This window comes from Phytophthora cinnamomi, assembly GCF_018691715.1.
Source record: "Phytophthora cinnamomi strain GKB4 chromosome Unknown Contig11, whole genome shotgun sequence".
NCBI lineage: Eukaryota > Oomycota > Peronosporomycetes > Peronosporales > Peronosporaceae > Phytophthora > Phytophthora cinnamomi.
Genome location: NW_027150944.1, coordinates 22,074 through 48,645, shown reverse-complemented (window position 1 = coordinate 48,645; position 26,572 = coordinate 22,074). Strand labels below are relative to the sequence as shown.

The following is a 26,572-nucleotide window of genomic DNA, read 5'->3' as shown; positions in this document are numbered from 1 at the left end:
CAGGCGGCGCCAGCTAAAGTGCTCTTCCTTGATGGCATCCGCGGCCTGGCTGCAATGCTCGTGGTGCTGCAGCACGCGAAGGAGTACATGAGAGGGATCAACGTGGGGGCGATCGCCGTGGACGCGTTCTTCGTGCTGTCCTCGTTCCTGCTGACCATGCTGTTCCTGAAAAAGGTCGAAACTCTGCTGGCGCAAGGAGCTAGCTATCGCAAATGGTCTATTGCGTTGGTGGACTACTTCCTCAAGCGGTTCTTCCGGGTTTACCCGTTCTTCGCCTTGGTCGCGGTTCTGCTTTCGCGACTTCCGTTCAAGTACCAAAACCGCTTCTTTCTGGTCGAAAACGCGGAGAAGTACGATCTCTACAAGGTGCTAACGTTCGACTTCGAACATCGCTACCTCATGCTGTGGACGTTGCCGCTGGAGATCGCGTATTACTTCTTCATCCCGGCGTTTGTGGTGGCAATGGCTCGATTGCAAAGATACTGGTGGGCCGCCTTCATTCCCTTGCAGGCGTGGGTCCTGTACGATGGATTCTACGTGTTCCGTTCGCACCACATACCCTCCGCCCGCACTTTACGACGTTCCTCCAAGGATCCCTCGCTGCCGTCTTCTTTGTCAAGTTCAATTCGTGGTGCAAAGCTTCAGGGTTCGAGTTTCAAACTAGGCACGTGGTTGGCGTCCGGGCTGCAGAGTACTTGATACTTATCTTGCTCATCGGTGAGTGTTTTCGCGTGTTGCTGAGTGAGTGGGTGCACCAGTTTGCGCCTGTTTCTCCTGGCGATCCATTCATTAGCACGTTGTTGGCTGCGATCATCGTGATTGAGATGGTCCTGCCGTCTTCCGTGTCCACGACGCTCGAGTGGAACGTCTTGCGTTACTGGGGCAAGATCAGTTTTTCGGTTTACTTGCTGCACCCGTTCGTCATCTTTTCCGAGACGATCAGCCAGAAGCCGAACTACTTCGACAGGCTATTTCAACGCATCATTCTCCTTTTGGCGCTTGCCACGGCGTCGTTCTACTTGGTGGAGCTCCCGCTACAAAAGGCGGTTCAAAAGCTGTCCCGAGCACTGGCACAGCTCGAAACGAAAGATTTCGGAGCTCTGGTACGCGCCGTGACGCAGACCGCCAAGAAGCAGAGACTCCAGCGCTCTTTCAGCGCGTAGACGTCTACGAGCTGTTGTATTTTGCACCAACTACAGCGAGTAAAAGTACAGCCGCTCCAGAAAGTCTTCGCCCACCTATTTTGCCGCTAGTCTATTCTTCGTACAGAGAGCTACAGTTGTCGGATTGACATGAAACTTTCATTGTTCAATGCAGAATTGGCATGTATCAATACAACCACAAAATCTCAAGTGCTGTTCATGCAGCGGTAGACACAGCGCGTACTGTCATCCGAGGGATTGCTCGAACGTTCCCCACAATTCCCACTATCATCAGAGCTGAGCACGGGCCATTCGTCGGGCTCGGAGATGGAAGATAGCATAGGCATTTGTCGTGAGGTTCGCTCTGCAGAGCCAGCCTTTCGCTTCGAACACCAAGCCTTGCAACGAGAGCCGAGAGCAGAGACTTGTGCAAAAAACTCGGTCGCTACTAGCAGCACGGGCGCGTAGAGATCGGGGCCTTGACGCTCGACGTACTTCGCCGAGTTACGAACTAGAAACGTGACTGCGATGAGGTAGCCAAGGCGCTCCGCTCGATAGACTGCGCTCTTGATGTTGATTGAGTCCACATATGCGATCAGTGCATGCAGCACACAGACACACAGCAGAAAGTAGACGACGGTGAAGTTCCCGGACGCGATCTTGGAACTGACAACCAAATGATCAAGACTCAGTGGACCGAGGAAGTCGTTGAAGCGATCCCAGAAGACCTGCAATGCCGTGCTGCCCTTGACGTACGGGGAGCCGCCAAACATCTTCATACCAGGAGGATCGCCGTCAAAGCGTCCAAGACCGTACAAGGCTCGACTAGAAGCATCAACCCATCGTGCTGCTGCAATATCACCAATTGCTCCGGCCACAAACACGTTAACTTCTTCTTTGAACACGTACAAATCTGCCGGTACCAACACGTACGCACAGCCGCAGATTGGCAATGGTAGCAGCAATACTTTGACGACTTGGACACTCAACGCGAAGTAGTTGGGCTGCCGAGTAGTGACCGTACCAGCTTCATCCATGGGAAAGTAGTGCGGAACTCCGGGAATTCGCTGGCGTCTGGATGAGTACAAAAAGTAGTGGCGAGCAGCAAGGGACAGCCCCAAGATCGTCCAAAACGCTGATGATACCATCATGGAAACGCGGTTGACTTCGCTCATGAGCTGGTCCTCCTCATCCTGCAGGGATTTGAGATCGCTATTCTCTGTTGCAGCCAGAAGAAGTCCAGGCATAATCTGAAGTTCGGAGCCATCGACGGTCTCGTAAAAGTTCAACACCACCAGGATGGAGTACACACAGTCGAGAGAAGCGAACGCCCACTCTTTCGCAGGAATTCCTCGTACAACGGCAGCTCTCCAAACTCCGCGGCGCTTGAGATCCCAGCACTGCATCACCACACTTTCCGAGTGTTCTGGTGTACTGTGCTGTGGATCTGCAGGGGGTTGTCCACGACTTTCAGTTTGACCTCGGGAGCTTGCGATTTTGCTTGCCTCGACGTCGTCATTCGCTTCAACACTGATGGAATCACCATTCTCATTGTCGTCTTTATCAGAGCTGGTATCGTTGTCCAGTGCAGCAGTCACCATCGTAAGCCGCTGCGTTCGTATCGCTTCCCTTCGAGCTCGTCGTCGGTGTCGCCCTTCGAAGAGCCTCAGGGCCGTCAGTGCGACATCGGCGACAAGAAAAGTGGAGGCGCCGACAATGTCATTCTCGACTTGAGGCGCCACGAGGATCACGTTCATGCCCATGACAATGGTGAGCACGGTGAGCCAGCGATGCAGCTGGTACGACAGGTGCTCGGGCGTGGCCCCGCGCTGGCAGCATGTCCAGCTCGCCCAGGCCATGGACGGGATCTCGGCTATCAGCAGCGTGATCTCGCTCTGGCTGAGGAACGAGGTCACCAGGCCGCAGTCCTTCCAGCGGTCGAAGAACGTGAGCACGAGCTGCTTGGCGTCGACTGCAGCTCTCCCTGCTCGCGCCAGTCGTGAACGGGGACGCCTCGCCATCGACTCAGCGCCCACGTGTGCGCCACGGCGAAGACGTCCACCACCTCGCAGGCCACGAGTATGAGGGCGGCGCAGAGCGCACTCGTCTGCTGCTTCCACTGCAGTCCGCTGGAGCCGTTCAGCCGCAGCGTCACGTAGAGCAGGAAGAAGAGCTTGAGCAGCGCGACGACCGGCGGGAGATATCTCCTTCTCGAGACGAAGGTGACTCGATCCGCGCACTTGTTGAGGTGCAGCAGGCGGAGCAGCCCCCGGGCGGTCTGCGAGCCCCAGACGATGCAGAGGCTCAGTACCGTGATGACCATCAGCGCCTGCGGGATCACGCGCGCCACCGCCGGGAGGAACAGCGGCGCGTTGCCGTCTGCGTCTGCCTCGGAGCTCTGGAAGCAGTTCACGGCCGCGCCCGCCACCGCCACCTGCTCGAAGCACAGCACCAGGAACTCGATCACGCCCAGCTCCGGCAGCGCGAGCGAGCTCTGCTGGCGCGTCAGCCACCGCTGCGAGCGCTGCAGCATCGCCCCGCAATGGCGTCGAGGCGTGCAGGGCCCAGCAAGGCGACTGCACCAATGCCATCGCAGCTGTGGCGCTGATTACCGGGGCCGCGAGACGCGCCTCGAGCTGTAATCGACGCAACCTCGAACGAAGCTCCGCCTGTGTCAGCGCGCCGTACATGTATTATAACCTCATCGCCGTCGAGTCACCAGCTCTCCGTTCTGCACCACCGGACGGCGCGCGCGCAGCGTCACGAGGTACTGTAGTACAGTTTGTACCGGTGCATGTACAGCTTTAGTCGCCGCAACGTCGTGGCGACGGAGCGAGGGCGGACAACGCCGACGCACGAGCAGCCTGAGGCGAGCGAGCGCTGGCGGCGATTTGCACGTGTTCCGGACATCTGCCGCCTTATTTACGGCGCTTGCGGCGCGCTTTGCCATGCGGCTGCGGCCTGCGAGAACGTCAACTCCCCATCGCAGACGAAGGCAGAGGCGGCCGGCCCATTCACCAATTTCAACAGACCCATGCAGGCGCCACGCACGGCAACGGACGCGGACCTGATGGAGGCGCTGGGCTACTTCACGGAGGAGGCGCCCGTCAACGTCGCCAGCTCTCCCGTCAACGTGGACGCGGTGGCCGCCGCGCCGACCAAGGCGCTGGCGGTCGACGGCGTGGACGTGAGCGTGGACGTGGACTCGATGCTGCTGTCGCTGGAGATCCAGGAGCTGCTGTCGTCCTCGGACGAGGGGGAGCAGGTCGCGCCCACGCGGAAGCAGGAGGTGCAGTCGCCGCCCAAGAAGATCGACGGGCGGCTGCGGCCCTACTCGACGTGCAAGCGGCGCAACCGCCGGCGCCCGAAGCACGAGCTCGAGTACCTTCGCTCCAAGGTGGCGGAGCTGCAGGAGGAGCTGGAGATGCTCAGCAAGTCCGATGTGGCGGACGCCCTGAGGAGCGCGGCGGGCGTGGAGGAGCCGCAGACACAACGGACGGCGCTCGTCCCGAGAGGCTTCTCCAGCTGGAAGGACATCGCCGACTGCCAGCGCAGAGAGGCCGACAACTCCATCGACGAGAACCGCAGGCTGCGCAACAGACTCTTGGGTCAGCTGCAGGTCGCCCGCGTACTCGAAGCCGCCATCGCGCAGCACCAGAAGGATGTTAACCCGTGGCACGGCATGCGTACCATCGGAAGCGGCGTGTCGCCGCCGAAGACGCCCTTGTCGGACGCGGAGATTTTCGATCAACTCAATGCAAGCGTGGAGACGCAGCTCGCTCAGGTGAACGAGGTTTTGACGACGTCTGGGCTCTCGAATGTGTTCCACGACCTGGCGGGCGGCTTCGACTTCAAGCGCGAGGTTAACGGCATTTCGTTCCGCCACGAGGAAGCGCGGTTGCTGCCGTTCACGCTGCAGGCGTGGCACGACGCGCTCTGGAACAGTCTGCATTACGGCTTGGTAGTGAAGGACACGACAGCGCAGGCGCTGACCAAAGACCACTCGAACCTCATCTTCCGCGACATGCTGGAGTTGCCCAAGTCTCATCAGGTTAGCGTTACCAAGAGAGCTGCTTTCCGGCGGCATATCGAGCAGGACCGCGTCATTTTTGTATGGAGCAGCTACGTTGAGATCGATGGCTCGGTCTCAGTGCGACTACGTGAGAAAGGGTGGAGCACGGCGTCGACGTTCGAGTTCTACCGGGGCGTTAGGCAAGGCGCACACAGCCCCAGCAGCTTCAGGCAAGGCTGCATGACTCGAATGGCGGTTCAGGTGGTTCCGGAGGTCTCGGAGTTCAACTCGCAGCAGGAGGCGCAGATGCACGTCGGCGACGTGACGGATCTCATCGTCGGCACTTACAGGCACAACTTTGGCCTAGTGCATGAAGTGGTGGAGAAGGTTCTCCTCACCACTGCAGGCGAAGGATCCAGCTGCGAGGTGGTGCGCATGTGAAGGTAGTGTCAAGTAAATATTGTGGTTGTTGTTGTAGCGTTTGGTAAAAGGTCAATCCGAGTCGGTTTTTCTGTAGCGCATTGCGTTATACTACTAGTAGTATACATTACTGGTTTCGTAATTTATTATAATTTATTGTGAAAACCGGCGATTTTGTCACTCCGTATAGCTCTGTAAATCAGGGCTGTGAGCAAAAACGATACGTGGTAATTTGTACTGAATAGGCAGTTACTGTGGGTACTAATCTGAGTAAGTCGGCTTAAATAGGAGTTGGGAACTGGGCTCTAAAGCCATCTTGTCAGAACAGTGGTGAGGGAGAGAGACAGCGGAGACACGATGTATGCCGCAGAATTTCGATGGAGAGCTGTGGTTAAATCCACCCAGCCCTGCTGAGTGGCGCCTTGACTTGGCTTAGCGTAGAGATTAGTATCAGGGCGCAACGTTCTAATATCGAAAGCAACTAGCGCGGCTACGATGCGCTCTTCCGCTCTCGCGTAGAGGTCATCAAAGCTGCCCTCTGGGTCAAAGCGAAACTCCGCGTCCTCGACACGGACGCTGGTTCTGCTCGTCCTGTTGATTCCTCCTATTTTGACTGATATCTTGGCTAGTGTTTGCATAGCCGCTTGCTCGGTGGATTTATTTGTGCGGGCTTCCTCGGAATGCCAAGGTTGGAGCTGACATTTCAGCCTATTTAGAGACCAAATCGACTACGACTCTAAAATAGCTTTGACGCAATGCTGCAAAAGACCGATTATAATTAGGTGTACCCAATTCTAAATAAGGGATGGGTAGAAATAAATAAGGGTTCCCGTCTCTAAATAAGGCACTAAATCAGCCGACTTACTATCCGATTAGACATTCTGAGTGCTTTTCACAATATTATTGCGTGGTAATTTACGATACCGCATTACGAGACGACTTACGGGACGGCTTCAAGGCGAAGTTTACGGGGCGACCCATCAACTAACAATTGCATTCAGCAACGAGTGGCCAACCCCCAAATAGAAGGCCTTTCACCACTAGATCGGTGATGAAAGGCCTTCTATTTGGGGGTTATTTTAGCTAACTATAGAAGTTAGTGGCCATGAAGTGAGAAGCTGGTCTAGAGTACAAGAGAGTACGGACTTTAAGTTACAATATCACTTTTTATGTTGCCCTTTACGCACCCAAGCTTCCATTACGTTGTATTTTCAGCGTCTGAATCCGATATGATACCTACGAGGCGTACATGCAGGCCTCTCAAAATTAGGTATTGTGTGAAGGGAAAGTGCAAAATGCCTAATCCTATTTTTTTCAAAATACCTAATTGCGGACATGCCTGAAACCACCCTAGCTCGCAGTCTATTCGAGTCGCTGCCTGTGCATTCCACCTTTCGGCGCTCTCCACCTCCTAGCACGAATGGGGAAGACAAAAGGATCAAGGCGAGGGTTTAAGAAGGGTGCTCGTGGAGACCAACAGACCGCACCACAGCCTAAAGTCACTGGTGCAAACCGCTGTGTCAACACTGCCCTTGTGCAAACTAAAATCACCCCTCTGCAGCAGCGGCAAAAATGAATCCCCAAATACGAGGGCTGAGCTTGGCCTTCAGCCTTTGAGTGCAGTGTTGTTGATGGTGAGATTACTGAGGCATGGTGCAAATTCTGTCAAGCGTTTGGCCGCGAAATTGCACCTGCTGAAGAGCGCAATGCATTTACGAGGCTGACTGAGAAAAACCGCGCCCCAAGACCACAAATATCAAGTCGTTCTCATCTTTCAGGCGTGACAACATTCTCACACACATGTTGCAGATGTGGACTGCGAGGGCAATTACACGTTACTGTTCGCATTCGTCGCTGGAGTGGCGGCAATATCGCCCGGCACTCACTCAGTTGAGAGTGAGTTCAGCGTCTTGAAGCAAGTCAAGAACCCGCAGAGAACAGCTCTAACCAACTATGCAGTGGAAAGCCAACTCCAGTCGCTGCAGTACTTCGTTTTGGTCGATCTAGCTGAACGCGTCGCTAGGAGTCCACGTAGCTGACTCACTTGAATAAAGTATATCACCTGCATACCTAATTTGGATTTTGAGCCATCTACTTCAGAACTATTGTGAAAACCGGTGATTTTGTCACTCCGTATAGCTCTGTAAATCAGGGCTGTGAGCAAAAAAATCGATACGTGGTAATTTGTACTGAATAGGAAGTTAATGTGGGTACTAATCTGAGTAAGTCGGCTTAAATAGGAGTTGGGAACTGGGCTCTAAAGCCATCTTGTCAGAACAGTGGTGAGGGAGAGAGACAGCGGAGACACGGTGTATGCCGCAGAATTTCGATGGAGAGCTGTGGTTAAATCCACCCAGCCCTGCTGAGTGGCGCCTTGACTTGGCTTAGCGTAGAGATTAGTATCAGGGCGCAACGTTCTAATATCGAAAGCAACTAGCGCGGCTACGATGCGCTCTTCCGCTCTCGCGTAGAGGTCATCAAAGCTGCCCTCTGGGTCAAAGCGAAACTCCGCGTCCTCGACACGGACGCTGGTTCTGCTCGTCCTGTTGATTCCTCCTATTTTGACTGATATCTTGGCTAGTGTTTGCATAGCCGCTTGCTCGGTGGATTTATTTGTGCGGGCTTCCTCGGAATGCCAAGGTTGGAGCTGACATTTCAGCCTATTTAGAGACCAAATCGACTACGACTCTAAAATAGCTTTGACGCAATGCTGCAAAAGACCGATTATAATTAGGTGTACCCAATTCTAAATAAGGGATGGGTAGAAATAAATAAGGGTTCCCGTCTCTAAATAAGGCACTAAATCAGCCGATTTACTATCCGATTAGACATTCTGAGTGCTTTTCACAATATTATTGCGTGGTAATTTACGATACCGCATTACGAGACGACTTACGGGACGGCTTCAAGGCGAAGTTTACGGGGCGACCCATCAACTAACAATTGCATTCAGCAACGAGTAGTTAACCCCAATAGAAGGCCTTTCACCACTAGATCGGTGATGAAAGGCCTTCTATTTGGGGTTATTTTAGCCAACTATAGAAGTTAGTGGCCATGAAGTGAGAAGCTGGTCTAGAGTACAAGAGAGTACGGACTTTAAGTTACAATATCACTTTTTATGTTGCCCTTTACGCACCCAAGCTTCCATTACGTTGTATTTTCAGCGTCTGAATCCGGTATGATACCTACGAGGCGTACATGCAGGCCTCTCAAAATTAGGTATTGTGTGAAGGGAAAGTGCAAAATGCCTAATCCTATTTTTTTCAAAATACCTAATTGCGGACATGCCTGAAACCACCCTAGCTCGCAGTCTATTCGAGTCGCTGCCTGTGCATTCCACCTTTCGGCGCTCTCCACCTCCTAGCACGAATGGGGAAGACAAAAGGATCAAGGCGAGGGTTTAAGAAGGGTGCTCGTGGAGACCAACAGACCGCACCACAGCCTAAAGTCACTGGTGCAAACCGCTGTGTCAACACTGCCCTTGTGCAAACTAAAATCACCCCTCTGCAGCAGCGGCAAAAATGAATCCCCAAATACGAGGCTGAGCTTGGCCTTCAGCCTTTGAGTGCAGTGTTGTTGATGGTGAGATTACTGAGGCATGGTGCAAATTCTGTCAAGCGTTTGGCCGCGAAATTGCACCTGCTGAAGAGCGCAATGCATTTACGAGGCTGACTGAGAAAAAACCGCGCCCCAAGACCACAAATATCAAGTCGTTCTCATCTTTCAGGCGTGACAACATTCTCACACACATGTTGCAGATGTGGACTGCGAGGGCAATTACACGTTACTGTTCGCATTCGTCGCTGGAGTGGCGGCAATATCGCCCGGCACTCACTCAGTTGAGAGTGAGTTCAGCGTCTTGAAGCAAGTCAAGAACCCGCAGAGAACAGCTCTAACCAACTATGCAGTGGAAAGCCAACTCCAGTCGCTGCAGTACTTCGTTTTGGTCGATCTAGCTGAACGCGTCGCTAGGAGTCCACGTAGCTGACTCACTTGAATAAAGTATATCACCTGCATACCTAATTTGGATTTTGAGCCATCTACTTCAGAACTATTGTGAAAACCGGTGATTTTGTCACTCCGTATAGCTCTGTAAATCAGGGCTGTGAGCAAAAAAATCGATACGTGGTAATTTGTACTGAATAGGAAGTTAATGTGGGTACTAATCTGAGTAAGTCGGCTTAAATAGGAGTTGGGAACTGGGCTCTAAAGCCATCTTGTCAGAACAGTGGTGAGGGAGAGAGACAGCGGAGACACGGTGTATGCCGCAGAATTTCGATGGAGAGCTGTGGTTAAATCCACCCAGCCCTGCTGAGTGGCGCCTTGACTTGGCTTAGCGTAGAGATTAGTATCAGGGCGCAACGTTCTAATATCGAAAGCAACTAGCGCGGCTACGATGCGCTCTTCCGTTTCTCGCGTAGAGGTCATCAAAGCTGCCCTCTGGGTCAAAGCGAAACTCCGCGTCCTCGACACGGACGCTGGTTCTGCTCGTCCTGTTGATTCCTCCTATTTTGACTGATATCTTGGCTAGTGTTTGCATAGCCGCTTGCTCGGTGGGTTTATTTGTGCGGACTTCCTCGGAATGCCGAGGTTGGAGCTGACATTTCAGCCTATTTAGAGACCAAATCGATTCCGACTCTAAAATAGCTTTGACGCGATGCTGCATAAGACCGATTATAATTAGGTGTACCCAATTCTAAATAAGGGATGGGTAGAAATACATAAGGGTTCCCGTCTCTAAATAAGGCACTAAATCAGCCGACTTACTATCCGATTAGACATTCTGAGTGCTTTTCACAATACCTATTCAGACTTTTCCCAAAATGCCTAATCGAGGTCAAATTAGGTAGGTAGGTAGGTAGGTATTTCAGCCTAATTTTGATAGGCCTGCGTACATGCTGCGAAGTGGAAGCGACTGACGCAACGGTTATTGCATGGTTTCCGGTGCAACCAACTCGCAACTTCGCGTGTCCCGTTGCTTTGTGAGCGTGTTCAAGCATGGGCCGTCATAAATTAGCAGTCTCCGGCACGCGTAGACCTTCTACCAGATCATGAGAGGATCGGTCGTCGCTGTGCTACCGAGCCATCTCGCCAACCATGACGCGGAACTTGATCTCGGTGTCGACAAGGATGACGTCGTTATTAAGCCTTTGCTACAGTCAAAACCAAGATTTTCGCGACCTGCAAAGACTGCGATGGCTTTCTTCGGCTTCGTAGCCCTCGGCATCGCCTCCCTCACGACTGAGATGCAGTTTATCCCGCGCTGGGCCAGCTTCGACCCACGATGCAGCCCCTCCATGCTAGACGCCGCCAATGTCAACTACCGATCTGATCACCGATTCTACGCCATGATCCAGGCCTCGACAACATTGATCCCGCCCACATTCCGTGGCAAGCATGAGGCATTGTGTACCGACGACCATGCCGACGAGCGCAAGTTTGAGTACTGCCTCCCCATCACGAGCCAAGACGACCCAGTATTCTGTGCGGGTGCTGACCGCATCGATCTGTTGATCCGGCAGTCTCCGCTGACGCTGTGTCGTGCGAGTGTGATGCACTTGCTGGTTTCGGACGCATTTGAGGAGCTTCAAGTTGCTGGAGCAGCTCCGAGGGTCGACTTCAGTATGCCCGATGAAATGTCGAGCGATAGTTCTGCTGCTGCGGTTCCGACTGGGTTCTCGAGCATCTCTTACAGTGGTAACATTTCACAAGTTGGCGTCCTTGAGCCTGCATTGCGAGCGAAGGGCTACCACCTCTTTCAGGACAATGGGGACTGGAACGTGTGCGTTGCACCGACTCACCCTCTTGCTTCGCACTTGTACGACCCTGATTGCAAAATAGGATCTCCCGTGCCGCATGTGACTCTCGTCGTCGCCTCAACCGAAGAGATTACCGCTACTGCACCCGACACAGAGAAGCCCACTACCAGCGTTGATGATAGCTGCTCTGCAGACCAGGTCGATGTAAAGAGCGTCGAGTACGATCCAAACGACCGATTCTACACGATCTTACAGGAGATGGAGACACTTCCAGCCCCTGCGTTCAATGGTTCACACAAGGCGCTCTGCAGCGATATCGGTCGTCAAAATCGCGGCTACCGCTATTGCCTCCCTATCACGGGTCGCATAGCTGTGAGTTTCTGTGCCGGAGCTGACCGTATGGAGCTGCTCGCCCTCCAGTCTTCTTCAACGAGGTGCTATGCCAGCGTCCTGCACATGCTTCTCACCGACGTCTACAATGAACTGAAAGCTAATGGATCAGATCCTATTATCACCTTTGAACGCTCCTAGGCGCCATTCGCAACGGGTCCATGATCCCATTCACTGAAGACGTTGACATAGCGTACTCTGGTACTATCACTAGCGGCGGGGCTCTAGATGTCGCGCTTTGGAAGAAAGGTTACCACCTCTTTGACTATGGGATTTGGCGCGTGTGCGTTGCTCCGACGCACCCCCTTGCCAGCCATTTGTACGATCCAGACGCGCCACTCGCCGAGGACTACGAAATCCCTTACGTCGATCTGTACAGAATGGCTGAAAATGAAGATGGCGAGTCGTGGACGATGCAGGAGTTCGGAGGTTCAATTCCAAGCGACCGTGTCGAGCCATTTTCTCAAATTTCGATCAATGGGTTACCTTTCGACACCATTCACGATCCGAAGTACTTGCTAGAAGAGGAGTACGGGTAGACTACCTCAAGCCCAAGCCTCGCAGACCTCAAGGCGCATTTCCCGAGGAAACCAACACGGAGAAAACACCGCGAGTCGCGAAAGGGAAGAAAAGTCGAGGGTTCAGCTTTGCGGACACAAGTCTGAACACCATCAAACGATTTGGGGTGTTGAGGATACTACGTCTGAAAGTGAAGACGACCGACGTGGCTGAACAAAGGCACCACACCCTAACAGCTTTTGTCGTTTTAGATGCCTACACAAAGTACGCCATCATTCCCTTCCGAGTACAGGTCATGGGGAAAAGGAAGTCCATTCACATGCTTAGCCTGGGACTCGATGGTTGAGGGGCGTCGACGCGTGGAAGCTGAACCGCGGCGCCGGGCCGAGAGCTGGATCGGAGAGGCCAACCCAGGGAGTGGCGTGGTGGGTTGAACGCGAGTGCGACCGCGGCGTGATGAAGCCGCAAGAGTCCGTCGGTGGAGCGTGATGGTCGCGCCGCTACAAAAGAGCAAATGCCCTCTCCTTGAATGGATCTCTAGCGTTGGGAAAACTTATCCGCTCGGAAACTGCACGCTGCATTCCCGCATGTTGGATAGGAAACCAAGGCGCCTAAATATACAACATGCATCTTGGCGAGGACGAGTCTGTGCTTGGATTCGCAGCACAGTTTGTACACTTGATATGATGACCGTCCCCCTTCAGGAAGATCAACTTACGCGTCCTCGTAAACTACCCGTTGCTATTGAAAGCTTCAGCCAACGTATCCTATTGATTGATAATGACATGGTCGCAGGGTAAGATCATGCTGGTCTTATGTTAGCTCGTGAGATTATAGATCTTGGTCCGTGGCTTCGCACATCATGGGACCCCACGGCCAATTTAAAGCCTACACATGCACCAAACACCGAGCTGACCAGCCCCAGTTCCAAGTTTTCGGTCTCCATTGCAGTGCGACAAGTCTAAAGACAACAGTCATGCCTCAGAATGTCGTGGCTGTACTCCCTGTCAACTTGGACAACTACACCGACGAAGATGAGAAGGAGGTTGAGATCGATGCGACACCAAGAAAACCGCTTCTACCTTCGACAACACGCCTGTCAAGGCCTGCCAAGACTGCGCTCGCTTTCTTTGTTTTTGTAGTCTTCGGCGTCGCCACCCTCACGACTGAGATGCAGTTTATCCCGCGCTGGGCCAGCTTCGACCCACGATGCAGCCCCGCCATGCTAGACGCCGCCAATGTCAACTACCGATCCGACCACCGATTCTACGCCATGATCCAGGACATGACCATATCGAGCCCAACATTCCGTGGCAAGCATGAGGCATTGTGCGCCGACGACCATGCCGACGAGCGCAAGTTTGAGTACTGCCTCCCCATCACGAGCCAAGACGACCCGGTGTTCTGTGCAGGTGCTGACCGCATTGATCTGTTGATCCGACAGTCTCCGCTGACGCTGTGTCGTGCGAGTGTGATGCACTTGCTGGTTACGGACGTACTTGAAGAGCTGGAAGCGATTGACGCGTCCCCACACGCCAACTTTACCTCGGCGCTAGACACCATTTCCGGTGCATCTGTAGGTGTCACAAGCATCGTGTACACCGGGAGCGTATCGCTGGGTGATGGTTTTAACGTGGCGTTAAAGCAGAAGGGCTACCACGTCTTCCTCGATGACGACGAGTGGCGCGCGTGCGTGGCACCAACGCACCCGCTGGCTTCGCATCTGTACGACTCGGATCGGAAGATCACAGCTTCAGCGAGACTCGTTCCGCACGTGAATCTCGTCCTGTCACCAGCACAGCAAAGTCTTCCTAGCACTGATGCTACTGAGCCAGAGACGATAGACGCGCATGCGCATTTGGAGGCCGCCTGCATCCCGAATGTGCTTGACGCTAAAAGTATTGAGTACGCTTCTACCCAACGATTTTACACGATGCTGCAGACAATGGAGGCGCTTCCAGCACCCGTTTTCGAAGGAGAACACAAGGCGTTGTGCAGTGACAATGCTCGTGAGGATCACGACGTTCCCTACTGCCTTCCAATGTCTACCCGAAATGATCCCGAGTTTTGCGCCGGCGCCGATCGCATTGATCTTCTAGTTCGTCAATCACCGTCGACGCTGTGCCTGGCGAGTGTTCTGCATATGATTCTTGTGGATGTATTCGTGGAGCTTCAAGCGGCAGGGGTATCTCCAATCGTCAAGTTGGGCACTGAAAGCGAGGATGGCTCTGGTGACGGGCTGACTGAAGGCACCAACGTCACCTTCAGTGGAGAACTAGTTGCCGGAACCGCACTAGATATCACACTACTGGGAAAAGGTTACAACCTCTATTACTACGACGACAACTGGCGCGTATGTGTTGCTCCCATCCACCCGCTAGCTGCGAATCTCTACGACCCAAGGCAGCCTATTGTCGCCAAATATGCTGGGCCTTACATCAACTTGATCACCACCCAGCAGCAAGAAAGCACACTTGAGGTGGAGGCTGAAGGTACTGAAGCTCCTACCACGAGTGAGGTGGAGTCTGATGAAACTGAGGCTCCCACCACGAATGAGGGGAGGCTTGAAGAGACCGAGGCTCCAGCCCAACTAGAAGAGGCCGAGATTCCGGCCGAGACAGAAGTCCCAACAGTTCCGGAGACCGAGTGCACACCTGACATTGCTAGTGTCGTCGAAGACGGCTCTGAGTTCTACTCCGTGATGAAAAGGTCGAGAGCACAATCCGCACCACGGTTCAGCGGTAGCCACGAGGTTTTGTGTAACGCGGACAATCGCAAGTACCGCAAATTCCGCTACTGCCTACCAATTTCCGGTAGGAAGGATACTCCTTTGTGCGCCAACGCCGATCGAATGGACATCCTTCTACGCCAATCACCAGCGAAGCTGTGCTTCTCCAGTGTGCTGCACATGCTACTTGCTGATGTGTATGGAGAGCTGAAGGCCATTGGAGCTGTTCCTCTCCTTACATTTGGAACACTCTTAGGCGCCGTTCGCCACGGGGCATGATTCCCTTCACTGAAGACGTTGATATCGCGTATAGAGGAAGTATTGTCGACGGTGGAGAACTCGACGAGACTGTGGCGCAAGGGCTATCACCTCTTCGACTTTTATATTTGGCGGGTTTGTGTAGCGCCGACACACCCACTCGCGTCACAGCTGTACGATCCAAGCCATTCGATTGTCGGGGACTACACGGTTCCGTACGTGGACTTGTACGCCATGGAGCAGCAAGTTAACAGTTCGTGGTCAATGCAGGAACTCAAGGCACAGAGACTTCCGGTTGAGAGCGTTGAGCCGTTCGCACAAGTTTCGATTAATGGCGTGCCATACAACACCGTTCACGATCCAGACTTCCTGCTTCTATCGGAATACGGAAGCGATTACATGACGCCCAAGCCTCGCGATCGTAGATTGCAATTTGTAGGAGATCTCTAGCCGAGTTTCTCTATTATAGCGACACGACTGAAGTGGTCTTACCGGTACCGAATAAAACACGTCGAAATGCTTGCTGTAATAGTACTACAGTAGTATGTAGGTTATGCGAACTGCAGCAAGTTTATCGCCAAAACCTCGTTTAAGAAAACTGTGTTCATTGAATGTCTAAAGTTTTATTTGTTGCGTAATTGACTGAAACTTGGAGCTGGTTCACAATAGCAGTCTGCGAGGCGTAGGCTTCTTGTAGTCCGGTCCATATTCCTCAAGCAGGAAGTATTCTGGGTCGTGTACCGTGTCGTACGGCAAACCATTGACCACCACCTCCGAGTATGGTTCCACGCGGTAGGCAGGAAGCGTGCCACCCCATTCGTCCATCTTGAATGCCTTGCCCTCCTTCACCTTTTCCATTGAGTAGAGGTCCAAGTAGGGCGCGGAGTAGTCTTGGACGATAGTGCGCTCAGGATCAAACAGGTTGCCAGCCAGTGGATGCGTCGGGGCTACACAAACTCGCCAGACATTCCGGTGGAAGAGGTGGTAGCCCTTTTTCCAAAGCGCCTCGTCGAGTTCACTGCCCGTCGAGATATCGCCCACGTACGCGATGTCGGTGTCTTCCGTGAATGGGATCATGGACCCGTTGCGGACAGCACCCAGCAACGAGCCGAACGCCAGAATCGGGTTGTAGTCCAGGGCCTTGAGCTCCTCGTACACATCGACAAGCAGCAAGTGCAGTACACTGGCGTAACAGCGCGTTGAGGACGACTGAGGCAGCAACAGGTCCATGCGGTCGGCGCCTGGGCAGAAGTTCGAGTCTTTGCGGCCTGAAATCGGCAGACAGTATTGGTACCCGCGTTCTTGTCGGTCCGAGTCGTTGCAGAGCGCCTCGTGACTGGGCTTGAAGGACGGCGCTGGGAAGGCGTTGATGGTTTTGATCATGGTGTTGAACCGGTGGTCCGAGTGATACTCCATGTCGCTGGCCTTCAGCACTCGCGGCGAGCACTGCTTGGGCTTGAAAACGAGCGAGGTAGCAGCCGCATCTCCACAGTGAGAAGAATGCACACGCCGATCGCCAGCGCGACGAGCACAATGGACCAGAACACCATGCGCCGCTTCGTAGTCGTCACGAACCGGGGATGACCCAACGTCGGGGCCTTCTTCGACGGACTCGATGGCTTTCGCGGACTCGGGTTGTCCGAGGAGCCATCGGTGTCGACTATGAGGTCGGCTTCCAGGTCGTCATCGTATCTCGACAGGTCCGTCGGCAGCACCACATTGCGAGGCCTCTGCATGTCGATCCAGCTCTTGCACGCGCTTGGAGGCGAAAGGGTCCGTCAGAGAGTGAGCTCGCCCAACAAGGTCCTTTAGTCCGTTGGAACGAAACGACAGGCGCTTTTCGGACCGAAACCGTCCGCCGCGCAGAGGTTTCAACTGCGTCCGTTAGTCTGCGACTGCGCCAAGCTAATTACCCCGGTTCAAAGCGGTAGCTGGGCAGCGTTCAGCCTGTGGGCTCTTGCATCGAGAAGGCGCCGCCGTCCTTGGTCTTCTCCATGGAGTAGAGATCCACGTAGGGCACGGCGAAGTTCTTGGCGATCGGGCTGTCCGGGTGGTAGCGGTTGCCCGCTAGCGGATGCGTTGGGGCTACACAGACTCGCCAGATGCGGTTCATGAAGACGTCGCACCAGCCAGCACGCTTTCGCTTGAGATCTCTCCACTGTAGGCGATGTCCGTGTCTTCGGTGAACGGGATCATGAGCCGTTGCGGACGGCCCCGAGCAGCGAGCCGTAGGTCAAGATGGACGAGTAGCCGAGCGCCTGGAGCTCCTACTACACGTCTACGAGCAGCAGGTGTAGGACGCTGGCGTGGCATCGAGTCGAGGGCGACTGGGGGACCACCAAGTCCATGCGTTCTCGGTGGTTCGAGTGGTACTCGATGCTGCCGGCGTACAGCACTTGCGGGTTGACTGGCATCCGAAGTTACTTGGATGGTCGTGCATTTACATTTAGCTCCTGCCCACGGTCAGTCAGCCCCCGTCGATATGCAGAGCACGCGTCGGGGAGCAGCGATGGCGAGGACGACGCATCTTCCAGGAGGGCCCATTGACTCGGTGCACCGTTCCAAGCATACAACGGTAGCGTATCGTGGCCGACTCCGTCGTGCTGGCCGGGTTGGTGCTCGTGGTGTGGTGCTGCGCCCGTCCCGTAAACATCCGGTCGATTACTCCAGCGTTGGCGCCCACTCGTGCGCACAGCAGTGTGCACGCCATGCTCGTTTGCTCGATCTGCTGCTGGCAGTTCAGTTCCGTTCTTGCAGCACGGCACCACCGGCGGACAACGTCTGGCCCCGAGACACCAGAGGCGGAGCCACCACCTGCTGCTGCCCTACCGGCCGATCCCAAGCAGCTTTCGAGCTCGTTCCGCCCCTCTACCGGCTCAGATAACGAGTCTCCACGAGTTGACCAGCTCTTTCAGCGGGCTGTGCAGTGTATTATAGAAGTTCCGCCATGCAGCAGAGCAGTTGTCAGGAGTTCGTGATCCAAGGCGGTGTCGGAGCTCTGGACGAGGATTTGCTGGCGGCGTTGGACGACGTGCTATCGCTCGCAGACGCCGCGCCCGTGGCCGACGCGTTTAATGTCGTGGCGGATGAGACGCCTCTATTCGGCGATGAGCTGGATGGCATACTGGCCATTGAGGCCGAGGCACTGCTGGCGACGGATGAGGGCGTCACGACGGACAAGTCCACGACGTCTGCCAGTCGACCGTCCGTGAGTCGGTCTAACATCGCCAAGAGCCCACAGGGAGCAACATCGTTAGCCCCGGGCAAGAAAGGCAAGGACGTGCGGGCTGCTCCGTACTCCAAGACGAACAAGCCGCGGCGCCGCAAGCGCCCGAAGGATGAACTGGACTATCTGCGAGCCAAGGTGGCCGACATGGAGGAGGAGCTGGCGTCGCTGCAGACCAAGCCGGATGTCGGGTCCCCGTCAGTGCGGCGGCCATCTTCAACGGCGACACAGGCGCTGCTGTCGATGCAGACGCAGACGCTGGTGTGGACTACTCGAGAGACGTGTTGCTCTCCTGGAAGAGGATCGCCGAGAGACAGAAGAAGGAGGCGGACCGCTCGGTTGTAGAGAACATGAGGCTGCGAGCCATGCTCGAGGGACAGCTGAACGTCGCGAGGAGCCTTGAGGCTGCCATCGACCAGCACCAGCGAGACGCGGCGCAGTCGCTCCCTACATTCAATGGAAGTGGCACCGCGGGGGCTCCCCAGCCAGATGTCATGACCGACGAGCTCGTTTTCGCGCTGTTGAACGAAAGCCTTGAGTCGCAGATTGCCGAAATCGATACGGTGTTTGAGCTGAGCGGCATCGCTCACGTCAACCGTGACATGAACAACGGCACCAAGGTGCACCAAGATCCGAACGGCGTGTCAGTCCGTCACGAGGACGTCCGCTTGCTACCGTTTTCGTCCGAAGCGGTACACCGAACAATGTGGGGCATCCTGCGGTACAGCACGGCCAAGGAAATGATGCTCGGCCCGTTCAAGACCGAAGTTGTCGGTGATAATCGCATGAACGTCACCATGATCGAGAAGATTCAAGTAGGCTCCGCACCAGCCACGAACAGCATTCGAAGGTTTGCATTCCGACGAGTGTTCGAGAAGAACCGCACGGTGGTGGTATGGAGCTCCTACGTCGAGATGGACGGCTCCGTTTTCGTTCGCCTGCGTGAGAAGGGCTACTGCACAACATCACCTTTCAGCTTCGGGAGCACGTCGAGTGACAGTGTTGGTGTGCCTGGATCTATCACTCGGATGGCCATCTTCGCGAGCCCCGAAATGACCGGTTTCGCTTCATCAGAAGATCAGAAAGCTCATATCGGCGAGATGACGGAGCTCGTGGTCGGCACCTACCGGGTCACCATGGGGTTAATGCACCAGATGATCGATACGCTTTTGCTTCGAGAAGCCATGGGTGGCAAAGTTGTATCGCCCGGCGGAGGGACAGTAGTGGCCACATGAAGCTTCATTAACTGTATATACCTTCTTGGACATCACGAATTGTGTCTGTTGTTTCCTCTTGTCGGCGGTCTTCGCTACAATTCTGGCCGTGCATCGAGTTTTGGGTGCTAGGTGTGGTAGATGAGGTCATTGGGCATCTCCCAGCACTTGAACCCCAAGAGAGGTCGTAGCGATGGCGTGAGCATAGTCACGGAGACTTTCTCCTTCCCAGCAACATGAAGAAATGCTCCGCCAGCAGTCACGACGCAGCATCTTTCAGCACGACCACAACCAGCACCGCCTTGTTACTCGAGTGACACAGTAGTTCTCCGCTTCCTAGTCGAGCGAGTCGACCTGGAAACGATTCCTCCCCATACTGCGGAAACGTCGTCACTTTTCACTTGTGCTGCCGTTGGTTGTGAACACCGTCGAGAATTTGGTCTGCGCATTCACTCGTGCTTGGAATACGGTCGTCGGATGCAGCACGTTCGCCATCTCCACTTGGCGTTGGCTCAATAGCAACGAGACCGTCAGAATCCGTGCCAGCGCTGCGAAAACACCTCGCGCCAACGCTCGGCGGTCGCCCTCGCCCACGTCCAGTTGCCAGCGAGCGAGTTCGAAAGTGAGCAGTGGCATTCGCCCACATCGAGGGAAATCGGGCAGCGTGGTAACCGCTGGTGAGGTTGCACATCTGCATTTTGGTGTTCGTCATCACAATAGTAACCGCCACAAGTTGAAGTGGCAAGGATCGCGGACAAGGGTTCACCACACCTGCAGCGCCCAGACTAGGCTTACATGTAGCAGCTCGGGATAGACTGCAGCACGACAGACAGCAGCTCGCCTGCACAGCCGGATAGCGGATAGCTCCTGCACGCGTACTTCATATTCCCACTTCATCCAGTCACTTCACATCGCGCAATTGGAAAAGTGCGTGCATTACCGCAGCATCGCGACGATGCAGGCGTGTCCATCTCCTCGCGTGTCCAAGGCGTTCGTGCATCCTCGTTCGCCTCCGATTCGCCCGCTGCACCACCAGGCTGCTGGCTTGGTCGGCGCGTTGTTATTGTTTTATTGCTGGACAGCTGGTGGCGTTCGGGTCCTCACCACTTCGACGAGGTCGAGAATGAGCACGAGCTGGACTTCTACCCGCCCGAGCTACTGCTCGACGCTCAGGAGATTGACGACAGCGAGCGCCTGCACCTCGCCATGTTGCACGAAGGCTGCATGAAGCACCGCGAGAGCGTCATCACCTCGCACTTCGGGCGCAACGGAGACAAGGACAGCAGCGTTGGCAGGTTCCAACGGGACGACAAGAACCTGCAACAGAAGCTGGCGGATTGTCCCGACGTGGAGGTCTTCTTGCCCTCAGGGATCAGAGGAGACGGCTACTGTGAAGATGCGATGGGCTACGTCAAGTGTAGGTTGCTGGGGCACACCGAACCTGAAGATGGTTCTGGTCGTTGACACCATTTTGCATGTGTTTTCCAGATGTGCAGGGTCGAGCGCTGCCTCGGTGGGTCTTGGACCTGAGTTCGACGACAAGAAGACGGGCAAGAAGCTGACGTACCATGACCTGTGCCCCAAGACGCCGCTGATCTTCATGAACCACTTCTGGGACAGCGTGCCCGACAGCCCGTCGTGGCCCGCGAGCAAGCCCATGTACCTGATGCCGAACGTGGAGATGTACGAGCTGGTGGCGGCGCACTACTGGCGCGTGGATGTGGTGCTGTGCAAGACGGCGATCTGCGCGAGGCGAGTGCGGATGTGGTACCAGCAGAAGGGCAACCCACGCAACGCGCGCGTCATCTACACGAGGCACACGACGTCGGACGCGGCGCTGTACGCGAAGCACCAGCTCGGGGCGAAGGCAGCCGCCCACGCCAAGAACTTCTGACGTGCACTTCGTCCACACCGCTGGGAAAAGGTTCGTTGGCCGCGATTTCGGTGTTGCATGTTGAGCTTCAAAGCCGCGGGATTGACTTTGTTCGATGAATGATCTGTACAGCGTGTTCAAGGGGACGAACGCCGTGTTGGACTGCTGGCTGTCCCGCCCGGACTTCCCGCCGCTGGACGTCTTCGTGGACCAGGATATCTACAACACGTTCATACGCAAGACGTACGACGAGTCCATCCGCGCGCAGCCGAAGGTGACGGTGCACACGGGCGCGTGCCCGGCAGCATCTTCGGCAGGATGATGGTGGAGACGGCGTTCCTGCTGTGCACCAGCGTGCTGGAGGGCTACGGCCACTACATCAACCAGGCCCGCGCGAACGCGGCGCTGATCGTGACCACCGACGCGGCGCCCATGAATGAGCTGCTGCCGGCCGAGTCGGCGGTACTCGTGCCGCACCCGAGCACGGTGGTGGACAAGCAGCTGCTGGGCGGCAACTTCGACGGCGAGCACGGCCTGCAGGGCGTCAAGGGCATGGCCACGTACGTCAAGGGCGCGAGATCTGTGCCGCCGTCGAGCGCATCCTGCAGATGACGCCCGAGCAGCGGCAAGCCATGGGCGAGCGCGCGCGAAAGCAGTACGTGCTGGACACGCGCTTCTTCGCCGCCAGGATGAAGGAGCTCCGCGCGCTCGCCCGGACAGGCCACACGCACTGGTACAGCCCATAACCCCTATAAATCCTAAGCACACATTCATAAGATTGGGCAGCGCGTGGCGGTGCGCACGCTTCCGTGATGACCTCCATCGCCTGTCAATTGCTGCAGCGGATTACTCCATGCGTACGGCGCTTAACACTCGAGACCTAGTAATCGCCTGACGCGTCTTGCATGGCGAGCGGCGTGCAGGCGAAGGAGGAGGAGGAGGACGCAGTCTCCGGTCAGCGCAAGACCCCGCAGCAGGAACAGGTAGTACGCGTAGTATCGGATACCATGGAGCACGGAATGGACCCGTCCGCCAAGGCGGCGGCGTTCGCGCCGCTGTCCCCGCTGGGCGTCGGCACCAACGACGACCTGCTGGCGGCGCTGGACGAGATGCTCGCCTTCACGCCCGAAGCGGCCGCCACGGCGACGCCGCTGCCGCTGGATGGAGGCTTCGCCATCTCCGACGCCTTCGAGTTGCTGGAGGTGCCCAACCCGTACGAGACGTCGCTGCAGATACCGTGCGCCGACGGTCCCATAGCTGTCGCACCACAACAGCAGCAGCAGCAACAGCAGCAGCCAAATAATGCCCAGAAGGACAAAGATGCCCGCGCGACGCCGTACGCGAAGGCCAAGCCACGCCGCCGCAAGCGCCCCAAAGACGAGCTCGATTACCTGCGCGCCAAGGTGGCCGACCTCGAGGAGGAGCTGACCAAGCTCAACCAGACCGCGGGCGGCCGCTTGTCCCCCGTCAGTGACGACGAGGGGGAGATGTTCTCTCGCTGGAAGCAGGTGGCCGAGCGCCAGAAGGAGGAGGCCAACCGCACGGTCGTGGAGAACCTCAAGCTGCGCGCCATGCTCAAGGGCCAGATCGAGATCGCCAAGCGTCTGGAGGCCGCGATCGCCGACCACCAGCAGGAGGCGGCGGCGCAGGCGTTCCCGTGGAACGCAGTCAAAACCGAGTTCAACGTCGAAGCGGAGGAGGAGGACGGCACGACGAGGCGCCCCCGCGCGCCCAGCATCGCCGACGAGATGATCTTCGCCGAGCTCAACGGCAGCCTCGAGGCGCAGTACGCCCAGGTGGACTCGCTGTTCGAAGCGAACGGCATCGCCAACCTCAACCGTGAGATGCTGGGCAAGATCAACCTCCAGCAGGACCTGAGCGGAATCTCGTTCGGACTCAAGGAGGTTCGCCTCATGCCCTTCTCGATGCAGGCCGTGGCGCGCCTCATGTGGTCCTTTCTGCTGTTCGAGAGCAACAACATGCCCGGCCGCATCCAGACGCGCGTCATCAACAACGACCACCTGAACGCCACGATCGTCGACACGCTGCAGCTCCCCAAGTCGCGCCGCACCGAAGTGTTCACGCGGCTCGCCGTGCGTCGGTACTTCGAGGCGAACCGCGTCGTGCTCGTCTGGAGCGGCTGCGTGGAGATCGCCGGCTCGGTGTTCGTGCGTCTACGCGAGAGGGGGGTCAACACACTGTCGACCTTCGACTTCACTAAAGGCGAGGCCGCGTCGGGTGCGAAACCCGAGGGCTGCATCCTACGCGCAGTGATCGACGTCCGACCGGAGACCATCGAGTTCAGCCCCGGAGCCGACACTCAAGGCCACATCGGAGAAATGACCGACCTGGTGCTCGGCACGTACCATCGCACCTTCGGAATGCTTAACCAGGTGATGGAGAACCTCCTCCTCAAAGAGCTCATGGGCTGCAGCGCCCCCAACCAGGCGCTCATATCGTAGATACCGATACAGGCTAACACCATACTACATGTTATAACTTGTCTCTCCATATAATATCGCATTCCGTTGCACATACTAAAATCCAGTATAACGTCTGTATACTGGGTATATTACTGTTATCAAGTACTATAGCAATGCGTTATTTCTACGTAGTACTATAGTATACCGATAACATACCCTAAGCATCCGTTATTAATAGTAGCACCATTATTAGTCAACGCCAAAAGTGGCGATCGTCATGCAGGACTCGACTCCTCCCGCTTCGGCTCTCGATGGGGGCGGCCTGGACAACGATCTGCTGACCGCTCTGGACGAGATGTTGTCCTTCTCGGGTGGGTCCAACGCGCAGCCCATCGAGACCGGCTGCCACTTGGTGGACGCTTTCGGGGGGCCCAGCGATTCCGGCATGATGCTCGGACTGGGAGATATCCCACCTCTAGAGCAGGACGAGCCCGTACAACAGACTGCAGGCTCAACATCGTCACCTTCACTCGACCAGCGCAGGGGCAAAGACGTCCGGGCAGTTCCGTACGCGAAGCCCAAACCGCGGCGTCGCAAGCGTCCGAAAGACGAGCTGGACTATCTGCGAGCCCAGGTGAAGGACCTGGAGGAGGAGCTGTCGAAGCTATCCTCCACCCCGTCGGCTTCGAGTGGCAGTGAGCTGGAGACGGACCACGACGACGACCTGTTCAGGAAGTGGAAGCACATCGCGGACCGACAGAAGGTCGAGGCGGATCTGTCCATGGTGGAGAACCTCAAGCTAAGGTCGATGCTAGAGGGGCAGCTGAAGGTTGCACGCAGCCTGGAGGCTGCGATTCAAAACCAGCAGGAAAAAGCTGCACAGTTGCTGACTTGGCACCCGAGTGGCGGGGACTTAAGGCTATCGAGGGAGGACGACGACCGCGCGCGACGAGTGTGTCGGACGACTTGATCTTTGCCCAGCTGAACGTGGGGCTGGAAGCCCAGTACGCTGAGTTTGACAGCGTCATGGGCCAAACGGATTTAGCGAGCTTGCTCCAGAACTCCAAGGGCATCGAGACGTTTCGGGGTGCAGACGGCATCGCGTTCCGACACGAAGATGCTCGCCTCCTGCCTTTTCTATGCCTGCTGTGCACCGCGCAATGTGGAGTTGTGTTCGCTACGGTAAGGCGAGGGACCTGTTGGGCCGCATCCGGACGCACGTCGTCAACAACGATCATCTGAACGTTCAGATTCTAGACGAGCTGCAGCTACCCAAGTCGCGGCGTTTTGACATTTGCGCACGACTAGCAATGCGGCGCTACTTCGAGCAAGATCGCATCGTGGTGGTATGGAGGGGATACGTCGAGGTGGCCGGCTCCATATTCGTGCGTCTGCACGAAAAAGGATATACGTCTGCCTCCGTCTTTGACTTCAGCAAAACTCCTCAAGTGGTGGCAGCGTCAGCAGCAGTACGAGTGTACTGGGCTGTGCGTTCCGCATGGCACTGCAGATAAAGCCTGAGACGACCGAGTTTGAGTCCGAGGAGGAGGCGAGAGAGCATATCGGCGAAGTGACCAACCTGGTTGTCGGCTCGTACCATCGCAACTTCGGGATTATGTATCAGATCATTGAGAACCTTCTCTTCAGCGACTCGACAGGTGGCGCAGCGGATGCTGCGGACGAGCACGAGTTGGTGCGCTTTGCTGTGTATCAAAGCTAGAGCTGGTGAGTTGCGTGTACTCGTCGTGAAATTTGTTAGCCGGCACGCCCTAAGAAAACACTCGTTCCACGCAGCGCCTTTACAACCGGGTACGTATCGATTATGACAAATTCCTAAGCCCCTTGGTAAGTCCAAGTCGATATACTCAGCGATAGTGTTATCACCTACTTTATCATCTCAATGCTTATCATGGCGCCTTTTTGCAGATAACAGTATCGTGCGTGGTCAGTTTCGGGCACAGACTGCGCCCGAAACCCTTGTCTCTAAATTTCCCTGCTTCCGTGTAAAGAGTCCCGGGATTCTCACTCCGACTTTCTTCCCTGCGCACCGAAGACAGCAATCGATGGACGCTGGGCTCACTCAATCAGCCATGGCCCACGACACGCCGAGCTTCACAGTAAGTTTGGCGCGCCAAGAATCATCGGGGACAGCGACAAAAGCACCGTGCACAAGTGAAGACTCCAAAGGCGTCGGTAATGTTGAGCGAGGAGGAAGCTCACGTCACCTTGGCAACGACGATCACCTGTTGCCAAGTAAAACGGCGAGTGTACAACAGCGCAAGCGTCCCAGCGAGGAAATAAAAGAATTACACGCCCAAGTAGCGGGACTGCAGGAGACATTCACATCGCTCATTCACACACTGAAAGTGGATGATGAAGCAAAATATGACGATGACGAGATCCCCTGGAAGTATCGTGCCGACCGAAAACTGAACGCGGTGCTGCTGGAGAATCAAAAGTTGAAAATGATGCTAGCAGGCCGACTCCGAGTAGCGCGAGCCTTTAACAAGCGATTGATCACCACGTACGACTGCTAGCACGAAAACTCCCTTGGCCAAGCGGTAGCGATCGTCAAAGCTTGCCAGACGAGCTGATCTTCGCGTTGTTG

General features: G+C 55.7%; 11 protein-coding genes across 11 annotated transcripts; 8 read left to right on the top strand and 3 right to left on the bottom strand.

Annotated features, from left to right (window-relative positions):
- Positions 1–1,348: 1,348 nt before the first annotated feature.
- IUM83_18893 (uncharacterized protein) lies at positions 1,349–2,548 on the bottom strand (the record flags this gene model as incomplete). Its single annotated transcript, XM_067943916.1, has 1 exon — positions 1,349–2,548. The coding sequence occupies one exon, from the start codon at positions 2,546–2,548 to the stop codon at positions 1,349–1,351; it is 1,200 nt and encodes a 399-aa protein (XP_067798041.1).
- Positions 2,549–2,666: 118 nt separating this feature from the next.
- Positions 2,667–3,675, bottom strand: IUM83_18892 (uncharacterized protein; the record flags this gene model as incomplete). The annotated part of the gene is made up of 3 exons (XM_067943915.1): positions 2,667–2,672; positions 2,768–3,126; positions 3,246–3,675. The coding sequence occupies 3 exons, from the start codon at positions 3,673–3,675 to the stop codon at positions 2,667–2,669; spliced, it is 795 nt and encodes a 264-aa protein (XP_067798040.1).
- Positions 3,676–3,936: 261 nt separating this feature from the next.
- On the top strand, positions 3,937–5,595 carry IUM83_18891 (ABC transporter G family member 29; the record flags this gene model as incomplete). The annotated part of the gene is made up of 1 exon (XM_067943914.1): positions 3,937–5,595. The coding sequence occupies one exon, from the start codon at positions 3,937–3,939 to the stop codon at positions 5,593–5,595; it is 1,659 nt and encodes a 552-aa protein (XP_067798039.1).
- A 5,174-nt stretch (positions 5,596–10,769) lies between these two features.
- IUM83_18890 (uncharacterized protein) lies at positions 10,770–11,864 on the top strand (the record flags this gene model as incomplete). The annotated part of the gene is made up of 1 exon (XM_067943913.1): positions 10,770–11,864. One exon carries the CDS (start codon positions 10,770–10,772, stop codon positions 11,862–11,864), a length of 1,095 nt encoding a protein of 364 aa, XP_067798038.1.
- A 1,354-nt stretch (positions 11,865–13,218) lies between these two features.
- Positions 13,219–15,249, top strand: IUM83_18889 (uncharacterized protein; the record flags this gene model as incomplete). The annotated part of the gene is made up of 1 exon (XM_067943912.1): positions 13,219–15,249. One exon carries the CDS (start codon positions 13,219–13,221, stop codon positions 15,247–15,249), a length of 2,031 nt encoding a protein of 676 aa, XP_067797994.1.
- Positions 15,250–15,888: 639 nt separating this feature from the next.
- On the bottom strand, positions 15,889–16,964 carry IUM83_18888 (ATP-binding Cassette (ABC) Superfamily; the record flags this gene model as incomplete). Its single annotated transcript, XM_067943911.1, has 2 exons — positions 15,889–16,683; positions 16,737–16,964. 2 exons carry the CDS (start codon positions 16,962–16,964, stop codon positions 15,889–15,891), a joined length of 1,023 nt encoding a protein of 340 aa, XP_067797995.1.
- A 1,211-nt stretch (positions 16,965–18,175) lies between these two features.
- IUM83_18887 (uncharacterized protein) lies at positions 18,176–19,689 on the top strand (the record flags this gene model as incomplete). Its single annotated transcript, XM_067943910.1, has 2 exons — positions 18,176–18,655; positions 18,754–19,689. 2 exons carry the CDS (start codon positions 18,176–18,178, stop codon positions 19,687–19,689), a joined length of 1,416 nt encoding a protein of 471 aa, XP_067798004.1.
- A 934-nt stretch (positions 19,690–20,623) lies between these two features.
- IUM83_18886 (Homebox and aldo/keto reductase) lies at positions 20,624–21,562 on the top strand (the record flags this gene model as incomplete). Its single annotated transcript, XM_067943909.1, has 3 exons — positions 20,624–20,658; positions 20,751–21,085; positions 21,165–21,562. 3 exons carry the CDS (start codon positions 20,624–20,626, stop codon positions 21,560–21,562), a joined length of 768 nt encoding a protein of 255 aa, XP_067798005.1.
- A 94-nt stretch (positions 21,563–21,656) lies between these two features.
- Positions 21,657–22,153, top strand: IUM83_18885 (Homebox and aldo/keto reductase; the record flags this gene model as incomplete). Its single annotated transcript, XM_067943908.1, has 2 exons — positions 21,657–21,784; positions 21,847–22,153. The coding sequence occupies 2 exons, from the start codon at positions 21,657–21,659 to the stop codon at positions 22,151–22,153; spliced, it is 435 nt and encodes a 144-aa protein (XP_067798000.1).
- Positions 22,154–22,446: 293 nt separating this feature from the next.
- Positions 22,447–24,003, top strand: IUM83_18884 (Voltage-gated Ion Channel (VIC) Superfamily; the record flags this gene model as incomplete). The annotated part of the gene is made up of 1 exon (XM_067943907.1): positions 22,447–24,003. The coding sequence occupies one exon, from the start codon at positions 22,447–22,449 to the stop codon at positions 24,001–24,003; it is 1,557 nt and encodes a 518-aa protein (XP_067798001.1).
- A 238-nt stretch (positions 24,004–24,241) lies between these two features.
- IUM83_18883 (Voltage-gated Ion Channel (VIC) Superfamily) lies at positions 24,242–25,894 on the top strand (the record flags this gene model as incomplete). Its single annotated transcript, XM_067943906.1, has 6 exons — positions 24,242–24,793; positions 24,883–25,146; positions 25,215–25,310; positions 25,400–25,657; positions 25,724–25,773; positions 25,891–25,894. The coding sequence occupies 6 exons, from the start codon at positions 24,242–24,244 to the stop codon at positions 25,892–25,894; spliced, it is 1,224 nt and encodes a 407-aa protein (XP_067797996.1).
- Positions 25,895–26,572: the final 678 nt, after the last annotated feature.